General features: G+C 44.9%; 1 protein-coding gene across 1 annotated transcript in view; it reads left to right on the top strand.

Moving 5' to 3' along the window:
* The window catches only part of LOC124556584 (O-glucosyltransferase rumi homolog), a 139182-nt gene that overhangs the window by 24565 nt on the left and 95715 nt on the right, over positions 1 to 18902 (top strand). The window contains exon 2 of the mRNA XM_047130553.1: positions 8213 to 8381. Within this exon, the coding sequence (XP_046986509.1) occupies positions 8213 to 8381 (169 nt within the window). The remainder of the gene's footprint in view (positions 1 to 8212; positions 8382 to 18902) is intronic.

Here is an 18902-nt window from a genome sequence, read left to right as displayed (position 1 = left end):
ATGATACTCTCCATTATCACCCAATCCCCTTAAACAGTTCCTTCCAAGCTGTCGCCGTCCGTCTTTCCCTTTCTGGATACACGTTCTCTCTATGTACGGTATACATTCCATCGTCTACACCACTGGCACGAGCTGATCTCCTTCATCTTCTTGATCAGCTTCCACCCCCCTATTTGCTGGTTGGGGACTTCAATGCCCACCACCCGCTTTGGGGATCTCCACATCCTTGTCCACGTGGCTCACTATTGCTAGACGTCTTCCACCAAGCGGATCTAGTCTGCCTCAACACTGGGGTCCCCACATTTTTGTCTGCCTCCACGGCAAATTTCTGTCATTTGGACCTTTCGGTCGGTACTGTTCCGCTAGCCCGGCGCTTCGAATGGTTCGCCCTTGATGATACACACTCGAGTGATCACTTTCCATGTGTCCTTCGACTGCAGCCTCAACTGCCATATATGCGCTCGCGACGCTGGAAGTTTGCCCAAGCCGATTGGACACTTTTTTCGTCTCTAGCGACATTCGATGACCGTCGCTTTCCCAGCGTCGACGATGAGGTCACACATTTTACCGACGTTATTCTCACAGCTGCGGAACGTTCAATACCACGCACCTCCGAATTGCCCCGGCGCCCCCCAGTTCCTTGGTGGAACGAGGCATGCCGTGACGCAATACGTGAGCGGCGACGTGCTCTTCGCATTTTCCGTCACCATCCAACCTTGGCCAACTGTATCCGATATAAGCAGCTCCGTGCGTGATGCCGTCGCGTCATCCGCGATAGCAAGAAGGCAAGCTGGCAATTCTTTATTAGCTCATTTAACACCTTCACTCCCTCCTCGGAAGTTTGGAGTCGGCTTCGACGGTTCTCAGGCGCGCCTAGTTTCTCCCCGGTCTCTGGGCTCACTGTCGCGCATGATACCTTAGTGGACCCCGTCGCAATTTCTAACTCATTGGGTCAGCACTTTGCTGAGATTTCGAGCTCTTCAAATTACCCGCCAGCATTTCTCCCGAAGAAACGTGCAGCGGAAGTGCGACATCTTGCTTTCTCCTCTCAAAATCGCGAAAGCTACAATACTGTTTTCTCCATGCGCGAACTCCAACATGCACTCTCTTCTTCTCGCTCCTCCGCCCCAGGACCGGATGGTATCCATGTCCAAATGTTGCTGCATTTATCAACCCATAGCCTGCGCTACCTCCTTCGCCTTTATAATCGAATTTGGACCGACAGTACCTTTCCCAGGCGATGGCGGGAAGCTATTGTCGTTCCCGTTCCGAAACCTGGAAAGGACAAACATCTCCCCTCTAGCTATCGCCCCATTTCTCTCACGAGTAGTGTCTGTAAGGTTTTGGAGCGTATGGTGAATTACCGTTTAGCTTGGTGGCTGGAATCCCGCAGTCTTTTAACACCAGCCCAATGCGGATTCCGACAACATCGTTCTGCCGTTGACCATCTTGTTGCTCTCTCCACTTACATCATGAACAATTTCCTCCGGAAACGCCAAACGGTAGCAATATTTTTTGATCTGGAGAGAGCATACGATACCTGTTGGAGGACAGGCATCCTCCGCACACTGTTCTCTTGGGGCTTTCGAGGCCGGCTGCCCCTTTTTCTTCGCGAATTTATGGCAGAGCGCACATTTAGGGTGCGGGTTAACACTACTCTATCCCGTACTTTCTCCCAAGAAAACGGGGTACCCCAGGGCTCCGTGCTGAGTGTTGTACTGTTTGCCATTGCCATTAATCCAATTATGGATTGTCTCCTTCCTGATGTCTCGGGCTCCCTCTATGTGGACGATTTTGCGATCTACTACAGCTCTCAACGGACCAGCCTTCTTGAAAGACGTCTTCAAGGATGTCTCGATCGCCTCCACTCGTGGAGCATCGAAACCGGCTTCCGTTTCTCACCCAGTAAGACCGTTTGTGTTAATTTTTGGCGACGTAAGGAGTTTCTTCTGCCCTCCTTACATCTAGGTCCTGTCAACCTTCCGTTTTCCGACGTCGCTAAATTCTTGGGTCTTATGTTTGACAGAAAACTGTGCTGGTCCTCCCACGTTTCCTATCTTTCGGCTCGCTGTCTGCGTTCCCTTAACACCCTCCGTGTCCTGCATGGCACGTCTTGGGGAGCGGACCGAGTGGTCCTTCTCCGCCTCTATCGCGCCTTAGTGCGCTCGAAATTGGATTATGGAAGCATAGTCTACTCCTCTGCTCGGCCGTCTATTCTTCGGCGTCTCGACTCTATCCACCACCGTGGATTACGTTTAGTCTCTGGAGCTTTTTACACCAGCCCTGTGGAAAGCCTTTATGCTGAGACTGCTGAACCTCCGCTATCCAATCGGCGGGCAGTCCTTCTGAGTCGTTATGCTAGCCATTTGTCTTCCATGCCTGCTAATCCAGCCCATGACCTTTTTTTCGACGCCTCCCTTGATGTCGGGTATGCAGGCCGCTCCTCCTCCCTACTACCCCCGGGAGTCCGCTTCCGTCAACTGCTCCATTCTCTTTCCTTCCGCTTTCCTAAAACCTTCTTGACAACTTGGGGTACAGCACCGCCTTGGCTCCGTCCCCGGATCGACTTGCTCAGAGACCTATGTCAATTTCCCAAGGATGGTACCCCTACACTTGTTTACCGTCGGGCATTTGCTGCTCTATGTGCACAAATGACGGAAGCCACATTTATTTACACCGATGGCTCGAAAACATCGTTAGGTGTAGGGAGTGCCTATATTGTTGGCGACACCCCAAATCACTTTCGGCTTCCCGACCAGTGTTCGGTTTATACTGCGGAGCTTTACGCTATTCTCCAGGCTGTCCACTACATCCGCCGCCATCAGCGGATACAGTACGTAATCTGCTCAGATTCTCTCAGCTCTCTCCTAAGTCTCCAAGCTCTTTACCCTGTGCACCCTCTGGTCCACCGGATTCAGGACTGTCTGCGCTTCCTCCACCTGGGGGGCGTCTCAGTGGCGTTCCTCTGGCTCCCAGGACACGCTGGTATCTGTGGAAATGAGGCGGCCGATATAGCGGCCAAGGCTGCAGTCTCTCTTCCTCGGCCAGCTATTCAGTCTCTTCCGTTTACCGATCTACGGTGCGGTTTATGTCGCCAAGTTGCTTATTTATGGCATGTGCATTGGTCAACACTTCCCCATAATAAATTGCGGGAAGTGAAAGCCCTTCCTTGCGCATGGACCTCTTCCTCCCGATCGCGTCGTCGGGAGGAGGTAATTTTAGCTAGACTCCGGATAGGGCACTGTCTTTTTAGTCATCGACATCTTTTAAGCGGTGATCCTCCCCCACTCTGTCCCCACTGCTCTCAGCCGTGGACGGTCAGACACCTTTTAATTGAATGCCCCTATTTTAATCCGTTACGCTCCCGTCTACAGCTATCGCCTGATCTATCGTCGATTTTAGCAGATGACACGCGCTCAGCTGACCGCGTTCTACAGTTTATTAGTGACAGTGAAATGACGTCAGTCATTTGAAGCCTTTTTTTTGGGGGACAACCAACCCCTTTCTATAGTGGATTTTTAAGCATTCCTTCTGCCTTTAGTTTCTCAAATTTTATGACTTTGTTCCCATTGCTGCTGATTTTAAATTTCGTTTTTTTCCTGTTTTCTACGTCACGGGCTGGGCGCTAATGACCATAGAAGTTTTGCGCCCTAAAACCACAAAAAAAAAAAAAAAAAAAAAAAAAAAAAAAAAAAAAAAAAAAAAATACACAACGGAAGTAAGTACTTATGTAACAGAGTACTTGTGGAATGCACATAGGTTTTTTTAGGCTATGGAGTAGTTTGAGGTCCTCTGATGAATGTACGTGAATCAATATGCAGAGAGCGAGATCAGACTGCATACAAAGTAGACACTTAGAGTGAAAGAATTTTAACAGTAAGTTGTTGAATTATTCCTAACAAAGCTAGTGAATTTACTGTCCTCCAGAGAAGTTGTCATGTCGAAATTATTCTCAGAACTGAGAGTGGTTTGAACCCAAAGTAAAAAGCTCTGAAATATTTATCAAGGCATGGATTTTATGTCAAAAAAGACCCAAGGAAATCCAGTATCTGCAGCAGTCCTACTTTCAGTGCTGGGTCTTTCTCTGCTGCATCAGTGAAGAAGAAACGTGCTCAGATGAAAGAATATTGTTTACATCAGGCCTGTGTTAGTTTTGTGCTAGTTTTACATCCAGATACCACACATGAACTTTCATGATCAATACTGATCCCTGCTACACTCCATAGAAGAGTAGATTTTCTTCCCTCCCCAGAATTACTAATGTGTGAAAGGACACTGAGGATCCCACAACTGACAACATTTTGAAAGGGATTTCATTCAGGAGAGCAATGGTAGGGTGTGGGGTCACGAAGGGACTAGCATCTGATTGATACTCATCATATCCATAGTCCAATTAATTGAACATATTTATTCTTACCGCAATACATGTGTACACACTCGCAGTCGAGGCCCCAGCTGCCTACTGGCTTAAATCTGGCACAGATGTCACTAGCAGTGATGCTTTGTGTCAGGCAGTCATAAAGTGTACACGAGTGGGCCTTCAGCTCCGAAATCCCATATCGATGATGTTTCGTTGAATGGTATTCACACTGACACTTGTTGATGCCCCAGCTGCCTACTGGCTTAAATCTGGCACAGATGTCACTAGCAGTGATGCTTTGTGTCAGGCAGTCATAAAATGTACACGAGTGGGCCTTCAGCTCCGAAATCCCATATCGATGATGTTTCGTTGAATGGTATTCACACTGACACTTGTTGATGGGCCAGCATTGAAATTTGCAGCAATTTGTGGAGGGGTTGCACTTTTGTCATGCTGAACGATTCTCTTCCGTCGTTGTTGGTCCCATTCTTGCAGGATCTTTTTCTGGCCGCAGCGATGTCAGAGGTTTGATGTTTTACTGGCTTCCTGATATTCACGGTACATTTGTGAAATGGTCGTACGGGAAAATTCCTACTTCATCACTACCTCAGATATGCTGTGTCTCATTGCTCATGCGCCAACTGTAATTCCACGTTCGAGCTCACGTAAATCTTCATAACTTTCCATTGTAGCAGCAGTAACCGATCTAACTACTTCACCAGTCGCTTGTTGTCTGATATAGGTATTGCCGATCACAACACCGTATTCTGCCTGTTTACATATCTCTGAATTTGAATACACATGCCTATACCAGTTTCTTTTATAGATCAGTGTATATTATTATTGTTCATGTTAAAGCCAAGTTATATGGGCATTTTTGTAAAAGTCACCACTTGAGTCGTTTTTTAAATATCCCCTGTTAACATCTTGCCTTCATCAGATAACAAATTATAAGAAACAGCTTCTTTGATGTATGGGCTTTTTGCTGTTAAAATTAATTTTCTGTTAATTCCTGTTTATAACCTTAGTATCTTCTTTCATGAACATAATGATTTCCAGCATATACAGGGCATAAACCGTGAGAATATCAAATCTAGTGAATAGGCTTTTGCAAGATGTACCTTGGTTTTACCTTGGCTGTGGTCAAGGCCCTCTTTTGCTTTATAAAAACCCTTTCCACATTAGTGTGGCACATCCCACCCCACAGTACTTCATAAGACAAGGAAGGACATATTAATCCAAAATATAGAACCATTATGGCTTCAGAATTAAGGTATAGTGGTAATCTCCTTAATACATATAGACTGGATGCTATTTTTTTACAGACACGGTCAATTTACTGCACCCATGAAAGTCATTTGTCTATGTAGAAACCCAAAAATTTACATTCCAAACGGGATTTTGACACAATTTCATCCTTCAAAATGTTGTGCCTATTTGGATGACTTGGCTTAAAGTGAATAATATTTGTTTTTCAATGTTTACTTTTAAGTTATCTCTTTCAAAGTGAGTTCTAGCCTTTTCAAAAAAGTGTTGAATTTCTTCGATTAGGCTGAGCTCACTGTCTGCACAACAGGCACCAGATGTGTCAGCGCCACACACAGTGGTGAAATGCTTATTTTCAAAAGAACTTGGGTTATTATTTACATAACACATGAATAGCAGTGGACCTAAATTGGAGCCCTGAGGAACAGCAAAACATATATTTCTGATTCTTGACCGTTTCCAGTATTTTTCTGTTATCATGTATATTTCCTGTCCACTGTCATCAGTATATCATATATAATTTCTGTAGAGTGTCATCAGTAAAGCTTGGGAGTTTTTATTTCTTCTTTGTAAAGTTTTTATTCCTTTTTTCCAAATTTCTCTTTTATTTCCTCCACTGTTTGCTTTATGTATAGATTGAATGGATTATTGGGTGGGCTGTAATCCTGTTTCACTCTCTTTTTAACTACTACCTTCCTTTCATGTACTGACACCCTTAGAACTGCAGTTTGGTTTCTATGACTGTGCAAGTCACCATTGGCGTGTGGCAAAACTCTTCTTGGAGTCCGACGGTATTTCGCCCATCTTATGTGTTTTGGTTACCTCACTGATCAGCTTTGACATTACTGGTTGTCTAAGAGTTCTTAATAATTCCAAGTGAATGTCATCCACTCCAAGTGCCTCATTCTGACTTAGGTCCTTCAGTGCTCTGTCAGTTCTTGTCACAACAGTATCTCCCACCCCCCCAATCTAATTTTCATCTACAACACTTCCCTTTCCATAATATTGTTTTAAAGTTTCTTCCTTTTATGTATTTCTTCTATATATTCCTTTTGGCATTCCATTGATTGCTTAGTACGGACTTACTATCTGAGCTCTTGATATTCATACAGCTGTTTCTTTTTTCACGAAAGGTTTCTGTAATCTCTCCATATGCAGCACCTATCTTTGTCATGGTTGTACATGCTCTACAGCTTTACATTTCTTATCTAGTAATTGTTTTGTTATTTTGCACTTTTTATCACCCTCAGTTTTTAGATTTCTGTATTCATTTTCCACGATTCATCTGTTGCATTTTTGTATTTCCTCCTTTCTTCTATTAAATTCAGTATCTTGTATACTATGCAAGGGTATCTACTGTACCTTGTCTTTTTGCCAATGTAATCCTCTGGTGCTTTCATTGTTTCATCTATAAAAATTGCCCATTTGTCTTCTACTGTATTCTGTTCCAGTGTTTTAGTCAATAGTTGGCTAGTGCTCCCTTTGAAACTCACAACAGTCTCCATCTCTTTCGACTTAACTAGGTCCCATCTCCTTAATTGCCCACTTTTCTGCAGTCCTGTTTTAATCTGCATTTAATAAATGATAAATTATGGCCAGAGTCCACCTGTACTCCTGGAAATGTTTTGCATTTTGAAAATCTGGTTTCTAAATATTATCTGTATTACCATTATGTAAATCTGAAACCATATGATGTGTCCAGGTCTCTTCCATGTTTAGTCTTCTTTGGTGATTCCTAAACAAAAATCTTGCAGTGATAAATTGTGCTCTGTGCTAAATTATACTGGGTGGCTTCCCTTCTCATTACTTTCCCCCAGTCCCAGATCTCTTCATCATTTCCAGAGTTAGTGTATGTGTATACTTGCACTACTATGGTGGACATTGGCTTTGTATTTTACCCAAGAGGAAGGTATTATCTTTAAACCATACAGTAGAGCTGCATATTTCAGGAAGTCAGTATCTGTAGTTTCCTCTTGCTTTCGACTGTTTTGCAGTACTGGTAGAATAAAACCATGTTGTATAATATTATGGTGTGAAATCAGTCAACCATCTAGATTGTTGCTCTTATATCGAATGAAAAGGCCACTGTCCCACTTCAGAAACCATAAAAAACAAGTGTGTTCTCTCCATCCACAGTACAGCTATCTGTGTTGTTGAGGCATGCAAGCCAATGCGTGTGGAAAGATTCGTGGTTCGTGTGAGTATATATAACCTACACAATATTTCTGGGCTGTGACAAAAAGTCGAGAAAGAAAATTCTCTTTTTGCTATCCATATTTCAGAGTTATTATGCTAGTTCCACACACTTTTCTGTTTTGAGGATGGGAACCAGGTGATAAGAATTTATTGTTTCAGAAATCATATAATGTTGTGCACACTATCCAGTTTGATTATTTGTAATGGCTGTGACTCTATCCTATTGATATTATTGTAGAGGAAATTTCACACTAGAAACAACACATAATTATGTTAATGTTCTCAATCCTGCTCTTTAGACATAGCATCTACCTTGTAAAAGTCAAAATATGAGATGTGCTATAATGAAGTATTCCATCAAAACTAAAGAAATGTCTTCTTTGCTTTCAGATAACAGTGAGAGTTTCAGTCACTATAAGACACTGATAAGTGATGCAGTAAAGAACTATGTTCCTTGTAAACAGGAAAACTGCAGTTGCTACTTAACAGTCATTGATGGTGATTTGAAGAGTTTTGCTGGAGGTATTTCAAAGCAGATGATCGATTCTATTGCAGATCGGTGAGTATTATTAACCCCTTTCTGTTCTTTATGTGCAGGATTTTGCGTGTTACAGGTTTTTGTTTGACAGCCGCACTACCATTTTTCCATCAGACTTTCTCATATTTGGTGTATTAATTGTGTTATCACATTGTCTATCATTCTTGCACTGTGATGTGTCCAGTTACTTATAAGCTGCTGAGATGAGTTTGGCACCACTTGCATGTGTACAAACATGTCTGAATTTAGGTTTGTGGAGAGCAACTAATGAAAGAATAAGCCCCATAAAACTAAAAAATAACTTTACTGTGAAATAAAAAGGAAACAGCAACTAAAATGAAGGCTATCTGTTTGAAGGAACACGTGTGAAATCAAAGCCTGTTGCTTGGTAACAGCCCATTCTCTGTTTTTCTACTACACAGATTCTAACGTGCTTTTAATTCTCCTCGTGTGCTGTCCAGAAGACACTGTTGCTCCAGCTCGACTTGCTATTTGATGGTAGCACTTTTGAGGTCATCCACTGTGTGGCGACTCTTGAATTCTGCAGGCACTGTTCGTAGAGTGTGTGTGGTGTGCACTCGAACAAGTGTCTCAAAAGACAAACAAATTAACTGAAATGTTAACTGTAAGGGTGAACAATAATTTGGAGGATCCTGTATTTATGTTCAACAGCCCTCAGTGTACCCTCAAGAGCGATGAGAAGCATTCAACATCTATGCATATTACCGATCCAAAATGTGACTGACACACCTCTCTGCTGAACCAGTTAGACTGCATGCCTGAGATATGCATTAGTACTTTGCTGACTCTTCTCCCTTCAGTGGTGATCATGAAGTATCAGACAAGTCTTGCATTTGTCAGTGAAGAGAACCAAATGCTGATGAACCAGGTTAAGTTACAGATACATCCTTGCCCAAAGTTTTCCTACACTACAGTCCTTAGGGGGAGGAGGGGTGGCTTGTAATGGACATCTAAAGACCAAACTGATCATTGGCTGCATATTGTCTGGGCTGTTATAGCCCTCTCAGTTGCCTCCATACTAGTAGTGCACAATTGTGTTGCATGCTGTATTGCCCCATTCACAGTTAGTCTCAGCACAGTCTGCTGAACTACTCTTAGAATAGGTACGTAGTGATTTCCTGTGGCCAGAAGACTACTGAAAAAGAGATTTCTGTGGCTGGGTTGCTTTGTTTACTTCTGTGCCTTATGATCTCTAGCTAGTCACCCTCCTTAAAAACTTTATAGTGGTAGTTCTAATAACATGTTCATTTCCTAATGTTGCTGCCCCAGTCTAGTTGCCATGTATCAGTTTTATTATTATTGACATCAGTTGCTGTTCAGAGTTATATATATGACCCACTGATGTAACTGAATCATTGTGAATTCTTTACATTTATTCTTTTCTTTGTAATTATGAGAAGCACTCATTAAGGAATTTCTACAATTTTTTTCTGAAAGCGGGTTGGTTTTTTTAGGATACCAATATACCATATTATTCCCCCATCTTTTGGCTACAAAATCATATTTTTTCAGTGAAATCTCCATTCGATGCAATGGCCTTACACCACCTTGCTAAGATGGCCTGTATGCCCACACAGTACCCTGTACGCCCACATAGTAGTCTGTATGCACGCACAGTACCTTGTATGCCTGCATAGTTCCAGTTTACTGGTCAACATTGGAGCTGACGTCTTGGTGCGTAAGTAACCTCCCCATCATCCACGTACTGCTCCCCATGGAGTGCATCCTTTATTAGGCCAAACAGATGGCAGTTGGGAGGTGCACTTTTGTGGTGATGAACATGTTGAAGTTGTTCTGAGATTGCAGGAGTCACAGCTGTATGCGGCTGGTCGGCATGCAGGAGGTTTGACAGGTTTGCACGATCTAGTTGTGATGATGACAGATACCTTGACCAGTGATTCACCGTGTTTTCGTTCACTGCCAGGTGTCCGTAAACATTCTGTGAGCACCTACGAATATCTGTAATGCTGTAGTTTTCTGCCAAAAGAAACTCGATGACAGCACTCTGCTTGGAATGCACCTCCATTACAGATGCCATTTTGAAAGCTGTATATAGTGCTGCCATCTATCGAAACTTTTGTGAAACTGTATGGGTGAAGCAGGAGTATTCCACAATGTTCCACAGCATATTATGCATTTTTTCAACCAAAATTGGCTGAGAAAAAAATTTATTACATTACTTATTGAACACCCTTTGTATAATGTGACATAAATATTAGTACAAAACAGGAAACAGTTTAGAGTTTCTGTTGTATTATGTGTGCCAGTGTTCTTCATGCAGTTGAAATATTAAGATAATAGTGTATGCAACACCTATAGGCTACATGTAGAGTGTTTTAAAAACTTACTAGCTATAAATAATTCTGTATACTTGAGGCACTGAGGCCATGCATGAAGTGTGACACATTGTTTGTTTAAGTACAGGATTAGTGTGTTTCAAGGGCGACTTTTAAAATTTGGAGAATTATTGGGTTCTGATCCATTGTTACACTGACAGGAGTAGTGTTTTCTGTAGTAAATTGGATTCTTTTTGGAATTGCATGCAATATTAAAATGGAGGAAGGGCCTCCATAGTCCAGCTTTGCAAGGTATTCATTTACTATCAGCTGAAGAGTTGAAAAGAGCATTTCTGCTGTGTGGCTTTTAAAGATTTCAGTGAGGAATTATTTGAGTGTGTGTTTTGGGCAGTTGCATTATCACCCCAAAACCTTGTGCACAATTTATTTGAAGAAACACATAGGTTTATCTGAGTGCCCAGTGACAGATGAAGTAAACCTGTCCTGTGCTTGGAGTCTGATTGCGTTGTAGCACCATTGTCATATACCAGTGCACTCCTGGGATCCTATTGGAAGTGTTTAAGATCTTAAACAAGTTTTTGAGTCACTAGGGCCTTTTAACAGATGACTGCTATACAATCTAATTAATAGAAGACTTTCGGTTCAAGTTTTTGTCAATAACTCCTTGATACGTTTAATATGGTGTCGTCAGAATTAATATTCAACGTGGTTACATGTGGCTATACAATTTGTCTCTTATGTGAAGTGGCCTGGAATTTTTTTCCCCTGATGATGCTCATCCAATAAAACTGGTGGCATTGAGGGGGGGGGGGGGGGGACTTGGGTGTGTCTCCCTATGTGGTTTGGAAGAGTAGGGAAGTGGCCAAAGGCTGGGCTCTATAGAATCTTGTTACACCATGACCTGTGTTAGCGCAAAACAACCTAGTCACTAGCATTTCAGCAACCGCATCGCAATCCATCTGGTTTTCCTCTCTCCCCCTGCGGGTTCGGGGGCTAGAATAGGTCCGAGGCATTCTTGCCTGTCGTAAGAGGCGACTAAAAGGAGTCTCACACTTTTCAGCCTTTGTGTGATGGTCCCTTGTAGGGTTTGACCTCCATTTTTCAAAATTTTCCTGAAGAGCGAGCCAATTGGGGAAGGACGCCTTGCATGGTGCATAGTCTCCATCGTGCGCTGAGACAGCTCGCACCCTTCCTTGACGTGGATCTGCAATTCCGCTCATTCTCCAGCTGTTGGGTGAGGTCACCCTCCTGGGTGTGTTTTGTTCATGTACCCTGTCAGTTGTAGCCCCCTGACCACACAGCGATCGCTCTGCTGATGCCTGCGCAGTTAACTCCCCGTGTATGCCGAGGAGTAGACGCCCATCACCCTGGGGCATCGGGACTCCCAGCAATGGCCTTCCTGCTAGGTGGCCTTTACTGCGGCAGGTTGGTGCCTGTGGGGATGGCCCCTAGTCACAGTGGGTGGAATCAGTATGGATGACACCCCATGAAGCGTAGTACGTCATCTCCTGCTGGTGGTCAAACACCAGCAGTCTCTAAGCAGTCAAGGCCTAACTTCAGTGCTCAGAAATACGACGCCAGCCAAATCGTCATCCCCTCCCCCCACACCTCGGCCAAACCGTGGGAGGAACACCAGGCTAAGGATGGCAGCAAAGCTTATTCACCCCGGTACCTCGTATGTACGAGAGTTGATGGAGAATCTTTCTTGTCAATGAAACCTCAGTTTTTTGTGGAACATTTAGAGGTCAAGTTTGGGGAGGTGGAGGACTTGTCCAAAATGCGGTCCGGGTTGGTCTCGATCAAAACAGCATCCTCTGCCCAGTCACGGGCACAACTTGCCTCTGGCAAGCTGGGGGATGTTTCTGTTTCCACCATGCCCCATAAGAGCTTAAATATGGTCCAGGGTATCATATTTTACAGGGACCTTCTTTTGCAGTCTGCTGATGAGCTGCACTCCAATTTAGAACAGCGAGGTGTCCATTTCGTCCAGCGCATACACCAGGGTCCGAGGGATAATCAGGTTGCCACTGGTGCTTTCATCTTGGCCTTCGAGGGTGACACATTACCCGAGAAGGTCAAGGTGATGGTCTACTGCTGTGACGCAAAGCCATATATCCCTCCCCCGATGTGGTGCTTCAAGTGCTGGAAGTTCGACCGTATGTCTTCCCGCTGAACTTCCAGCGTCACCTGTCAGGATTGTAGATGTCCTTCACATCCCAATACACCGTGTGCCCCACCTCCCATCTGTGTCAATTGTGCCTTGCTCGCCAGACTGCAAGATTCTCCAGAAAGAAAGAAAAATAATGGAATACAAGACCCTGGACTGACTGACCTACACAGAGGCTAAGAGAAAATATGAGAGGCTTCATTCTGTGCATATGACGTCAACCTACACCACCATTACGACAACGGTTCTACCACCTTCCGTTCCCCCGCTTACAGTTGGCTCTCAGAGCCATCAGACTCCACCTGCCCCCTTGATGATGGGAGGGGGGGGGGGCACTTCCCTCCCTGTTGCTCCTTGTTGCTCCTGCACAACCTACTTCAGGAGCACCCCCCCCCCAAATCCCTCCTCCCCCCGCCCCCCCCCCCTCCAACCCACACCCACCCCACCCCCCAACCATCTCAGCAAAGTCTTCTTTGGCTCCTCTCACCAGGAAGGGATCCCGTGGGTCACTCCCTTCCCAGGTTCCTACCAGTGGCAAAGCTGACACCCGCCAGTGGCTGAAGCAACCACAGGTAGCTGGTTGTAGGGCTTCACGGTCTTCCTCAGTCCCTGAGACTGAATCAGTGAAGCCCTCCCAGCCCGACAAACCTAAGGAGCAGCAAGAGAAACCTAAAAAGAAAGACCCCCAAGAACAAAAGCATTGCGGTGGCACCCACACCACCCTTACAAGCTCTGTATCTGAGGATGAGGTGGAGATTCTGGCATCCAATGAGAATCTAGATCTTGCTGGGCCCTCAGAGATAATGGCTGTTGATCGCACAGGTACTCATCCGATGGCAGCAAGTGACCCCGAGATGTAAACTGCCTCATTGAGTGTTTCATGCTTCCCAGTCTCATGATCATGTAATCCTCCAGGTGAATTGCCACAGTTTTTTCCACCACCTGGCTGAGCTACAGCAACTGTTAAGCTTTACACCTGCTTTCTGCATTACCGTCTAGGAAACCTGGTTCCCGGCAATGCGGACCCCTGCCCTCTGTGGCTATAAGAGGTATTACAGGAACCGTAGCGACTATAATAAAGTGTCAGGTGGAGTTTGCGTCTATGTTCTGAACTCTGTATGTAGTGAACCTGTGCCCCTTCTCTCGTGAAGCTGTGGCTGTCAGCATAAGGACGACACAGGAAATCACTGTCTGCAATGTATATATTCCTCCAGATGGTGCAGTACCCCTGAACATATTAGCTGCACTGATTGGTCAAGTCCCTAAACCTTTCCTACTTTTGGGAGATTTTAATGCGCATAACCCCTTGTGGGGTGGTGCCATGCTTACTGGCCGAGGTAGGGAGGTCAAGATTTACTGTCACAACTCGACGTCTGCCTCTTAAATACAGGTGCCCCACACATTTCAGTGTGGCACACGGCACATATTCAGCCATTGATCTCTTGGTTTGCAGTCCTGGTCTTCTCCCATCTATGCACTGGAGAGCGCATGATGACCTGTGTGGTAGTGACTGCTTCCCCATCTTCCTGTCACTCCCCCGACTTCATGCCTATAGACGCCTACCCAGATGGGCTTTAAACAAGGCAGACTGGGTAGCCTTCACCTCTGCTGTCATCACTGAATCTCCCCCACATGATGCAGGTCACTACAATTATCGTTTCTGCAGCGGAAAACACGATCCCTCATTCTTTAGGGTGCCCCCAGCAAATGATAGTCCCTTGGTGGTCGCCAGAAGTTGCTGAGGCAATTAAAGAGTGTCGGCGGGCTCTACAGTGACATAAGTGATACCCTTCCCTAGAGCACCTAATAGCCTTTATGCGGCTCTGTGCCCACTTTCGTCAGCTTATAAAACAACGGAAACAGGAGTGTCGGGAGAGGTACGTGTTGACCATTGGGTGCGATACGTCACCTTCCCATGTCTGGACGAAGATCAGACATCTTTTTGGGTACAAGACCCCAACAGGTGTCCCTGGCATTAACATCAATGGCATGTTGTCTACTGACACAATCGCAATTGCCGATAACTTTGCTGAGCACTATGCTCGAGCCTCTGCATCGGAGAACTACTCCCCAGCCTTTCGCACCCTCAAAGGGTGGATGGAAAGGAAAGTCCTCTTGTTCACTACAGGCCACAGTGAACCCTATAACGCTCCATTTACAAAGTGGGAGCTCGTCCCGGTCAAAACCCACTTGACGCGGATAGCTATCGGCTCATCAGCCTCACCAACTTTCTTTGTAAGCTGCTGGGGCGTATGGTGTTGGCGGTTGGGTTGGGTCCTGGCGTCACGTGGCCTACTGGCTGTATGTCAGGGCAGCTTCCGCCAGGGTCGCTGTACCACCGATAATCTTGTGTCCCTCGAGTCTTCCATCTGAACAGCCTTTTCCAGGCGCCAACATCTGGTTACCTTCTTTTTTGACTTATATAAAGCATATGACACGATCTGGCAACATCATATCCTTGCCACATTGTATGAGTGGGGTCTCCAGGGCCTGCTTCCAATTTTTATCCAAAACTTCCTGTTGCTCTGTACTTTCTTTGTCCAAGTCGGTGCCTCCCATAGTTCCCCCCGTATTCAGGAGAATGGCATTCCGCAGGACTCCGTGCTGAGTGTCTCTCTATTTTTAGTGGCTATTAACTGTCTAGCAGCAGCTGTAGGGCTGCCAGTCTCACCTTCTCTGAATGCAGATGACTTCTGCATCTCATACTGCTCCTTCAGCACTGGTGTTGCTGAGTGGTGCCTACAGTGAGCCATTCACAAGGTGCAATCATGGGTTCTCTCCCAAGGCTTCCAGTTTTCAGCCGCAAAGTTGTGTGTCATGCATTTTTGTCGGCGTGGCACCATTCATCCAGAACCAGAACTTTACCTTAATGACAATCCAGTCACTGCAGTGGAGACATATTGATTCTTAGGACTGGTATTCGACGCCCGATTGACTTGGCTACCTCACCTTCGTCAGCTTAAGCGGAAGTGCTGGCAGCACCTCAATGCCCTCCACTGCCTGAGTAACACCAACTGGGGTGCAGATCACTCTACGCTGCTGCAGTACCCCTGAACATATTAGCTGCACTGATGGATCAAGTCCCTAAACCTTTCCTACTTTTGGGAGATTTTAATGCGCATAACCTTGACTACGGAAGTCTGGTTTATGGTTCGGCGACGCCTTCAGCGTTGCATTTACTCAACCCAGTGTACCACTGTGGCGTTCGCCTAGCGACGGGAGCTTTTAGAACTAGTTCAGTGACCAGTTTGTTGGTGGAGGCCGGTGTCCCTCCATTGAACATTAGGCATGCACAACTGCTTGCCAGTTATATTGCACACATTCGTTGTTCTCCTGCGCATCCGAATTACTGTCTCCTTTTCCCAACCATGGCGGTTCATGTCCCGCATCGGCGGCCCAGGTCAGGGCTTATGACCAGTTCGAATCCGGTCCCTTCTGTCTGAACTGGAATCCTTCCTGTTACCACCTCTCCTCGAGATCCATTCACATACACTTCCATGGTGTACACCTAGGCCGCAAATTCTTGTGGACCTTTTGCATGGCCCTATGGATGCCGTTAACCCTGCAGCTCTCCGCCACCACTTCCTCTCGATTCTCAACATGTACCGGGGCCATGAAGTGGTTTACACCGATGGCTTGATGGCTGACGGTCACGTAGGCTTTGCGTATGTTCTTGGAGGACATATTGAACAGCACTCCTTGCCAGATGGCTGCAGTGTTTTGACTGCAGAGCTGGTGGCCATATCTCATGCTCTTGAGCACATCTGCTCATGTCCTGGGGAGTCATTTCTTCTGTGTACTGACTCGTTGAGCAGCCTACAAGCTGTTGACCAGTGCTACCCTCGTCATCCTTTGGTAGCAGCCATTCAGGATTCCGTATATGCCCTGGAACGGTCCCATCGTTCAGTGGTGTTCGTGTGGACCCCAGGACATGTCGGAATCCCAGGCAATGAACTTGCTGACAGGCTGGCCAAATGGGCTACACAGAAACTGCTGTTGGAGATGGGCATCTTCGAAACTGACCTGTGTTCTGTCTTACTCCACAGGATTTTTCAACTTTGGGAGACGGAGTGGCTTAACAGTACGCGCAACAAACTGCATGTCATTAAGGAGATTACAAATGTGCGGAAGTCTCCCATGCGGTCCTCTCGCTGGGAATTAATTGTCCTCTGCCGGCTCTGCATTGGCCATACGTGGCTAATGCATGGTTACCTCCTCCATCATGAGGTCCCACCTCGGTGTCGCTGTGGTTCACAAATGACGGTCATCCACCTCTTACTGGACTGCTCACTTTTAGCCGCTCTGTGGCAGTCTTTTAACTTTCCCAGCACCCTACCTTCAGTGTTGGGCGACAATGCCTCAACAGCAGCTTAAGTTTTATGTTGTATTTGTGAGGGTGGGTTTTATGATTTGATACAAGTTTTAACACTTGTCCTTTGTCCCTCTGTGTCCTCCACCCTAGTGCTTTTAGGGTGAACAATTTAATGTGTTGCAGAGTGGCTGGCTCCTCCTTTTTATTCTCATGGTCAGCCAGCCTTGCGTATCTCTGTGGTTTTCTTGTCCAATTTTGTCAATTTTAGTGTTTGTTGCCCTTCTGTCATTCTTGTGGTTTTCTCCTTTCTTCCAGCTGTGTTTTGTACGTCTCGATAATTTTACTCCCATTCTTGTGGAATTATTTTAATCGGAACGAGGGATCGATGACCTAGCAGTTTGGTCCCTTCCCCCCCTCTTTTAAACAAACAAACCAACCAACCATTTTCCTCTATTCCCAGAATCAAACAGCCTGAACTCTTGGAAGCAACCACAATTCCACACAAAGCATTTATTAATATACCTCCCTCGGAGATGCATTAAGGGACTATTCACTTAGTGGTTTCAGAAAAGTAACATCTGCACACAACTTCAAGCAAACTGTATTCGAAAATATCAAGGCAAGCACTCTGAAAAGCATTAATTTAGTCAGCTTTCAGGATTGGCTGTTGTTGATAGTACCTAAGCATTCACTTAATATGTTGACTGATAATTTGGACTAGATTATCCCCAGAAAAATAAAGTAAGTTATGTACTGTACCATAATGGCCAAATTTTGTAATTATAGTATACATGATAATCACTTTGATTTTTGGAAGAGTTTCTGAGATTGCCCTTTAAACATTCACTCAACAAATTTTATGAGCATGAAACAGAAACATAGCACCAGTTGCTATTTTTTTCTAGCTATACTAGGCCTTTCACTACATTTTCCTATCAAAATTGAGGTCTATGAACCTAATGCTGTAGTTAATAAATGATCCATACCATACTAAATTAAAAGAAGGTGTAGGGCTCTCTCCCTGTCTGGTAGAAGTCATTAATGAACTCTACAAGGTTCAGTTCTTGTATATATATTAATGAGAATTTAAATAAAAAGAAAGCATCTTGTTAAACTACACAGTTCAGCACTTTCTGCCACTGGTGCCATTAAACGTCTCAGAGAAATAAATTGGTAAAATAAATTATTTGCATTCAGTAATTCCCACTGTAATTATATTCTAGTGAAAACTCATCTCAAAAACAGAACATATTCTTTGCACAGAACTATGCAGCAAGAATATTATTGAGTGTCATCTTGTAGACAGTTTTTAAGTAGACCTTTTTGCTACTACTTCACATTTTTATAAAGTAGAGAGAGAGAGAGAGAGAGAGTGAGTGAGTGAGAGGTGGGGGGAGGAGGGGGGGGGGGGGAGAGAGAGAGAGAGAGAGAGAGAGAGAGAGAGAGAGAGAGAGAGAGAGAGAGAGAGGGGGGGGGGATCTGATGATTATAATGATAATGATGAAAACTATTTGATTTAAGTGTTCCATTGACCAACTACATAAATATGTTGTGAAGCAACTGTCTTTTCATACCACGAACCATATGATCAAGTAAAAACTCAATGGAAACTTTTTTGTCTCTTGTACCGATGACTTCCAACGACAGCGAAGAAACAATGAGAGAGTGTTGGGGTTCCATGCTAACAGGCATTGTAATATGCAAGTTGCGGAGTGCAGGGCGTAATTGCCAGTGTAGACCTTTGC

The sequence above is a fragment of the Schistocerca americana genome, chromosome X, assembly GCF_021461395.2.
Source record: "Schistocerca americana isolate TAMUIC-IGC-003095 chromosome X, iqSchAmer2.1, whole genome shotgun sequence".
Classification (NCBI taxonomy): Eukaryota; Metazoa; Arthropoda; class Insecta; order Orthoptera; family Acrididae; genus Schistocerca; species Schistocerca americana.
Note: the sequence above shows the minus strand (reverse complement) of the source record. Positions and strands in the feature narration are given on the sequence as shown.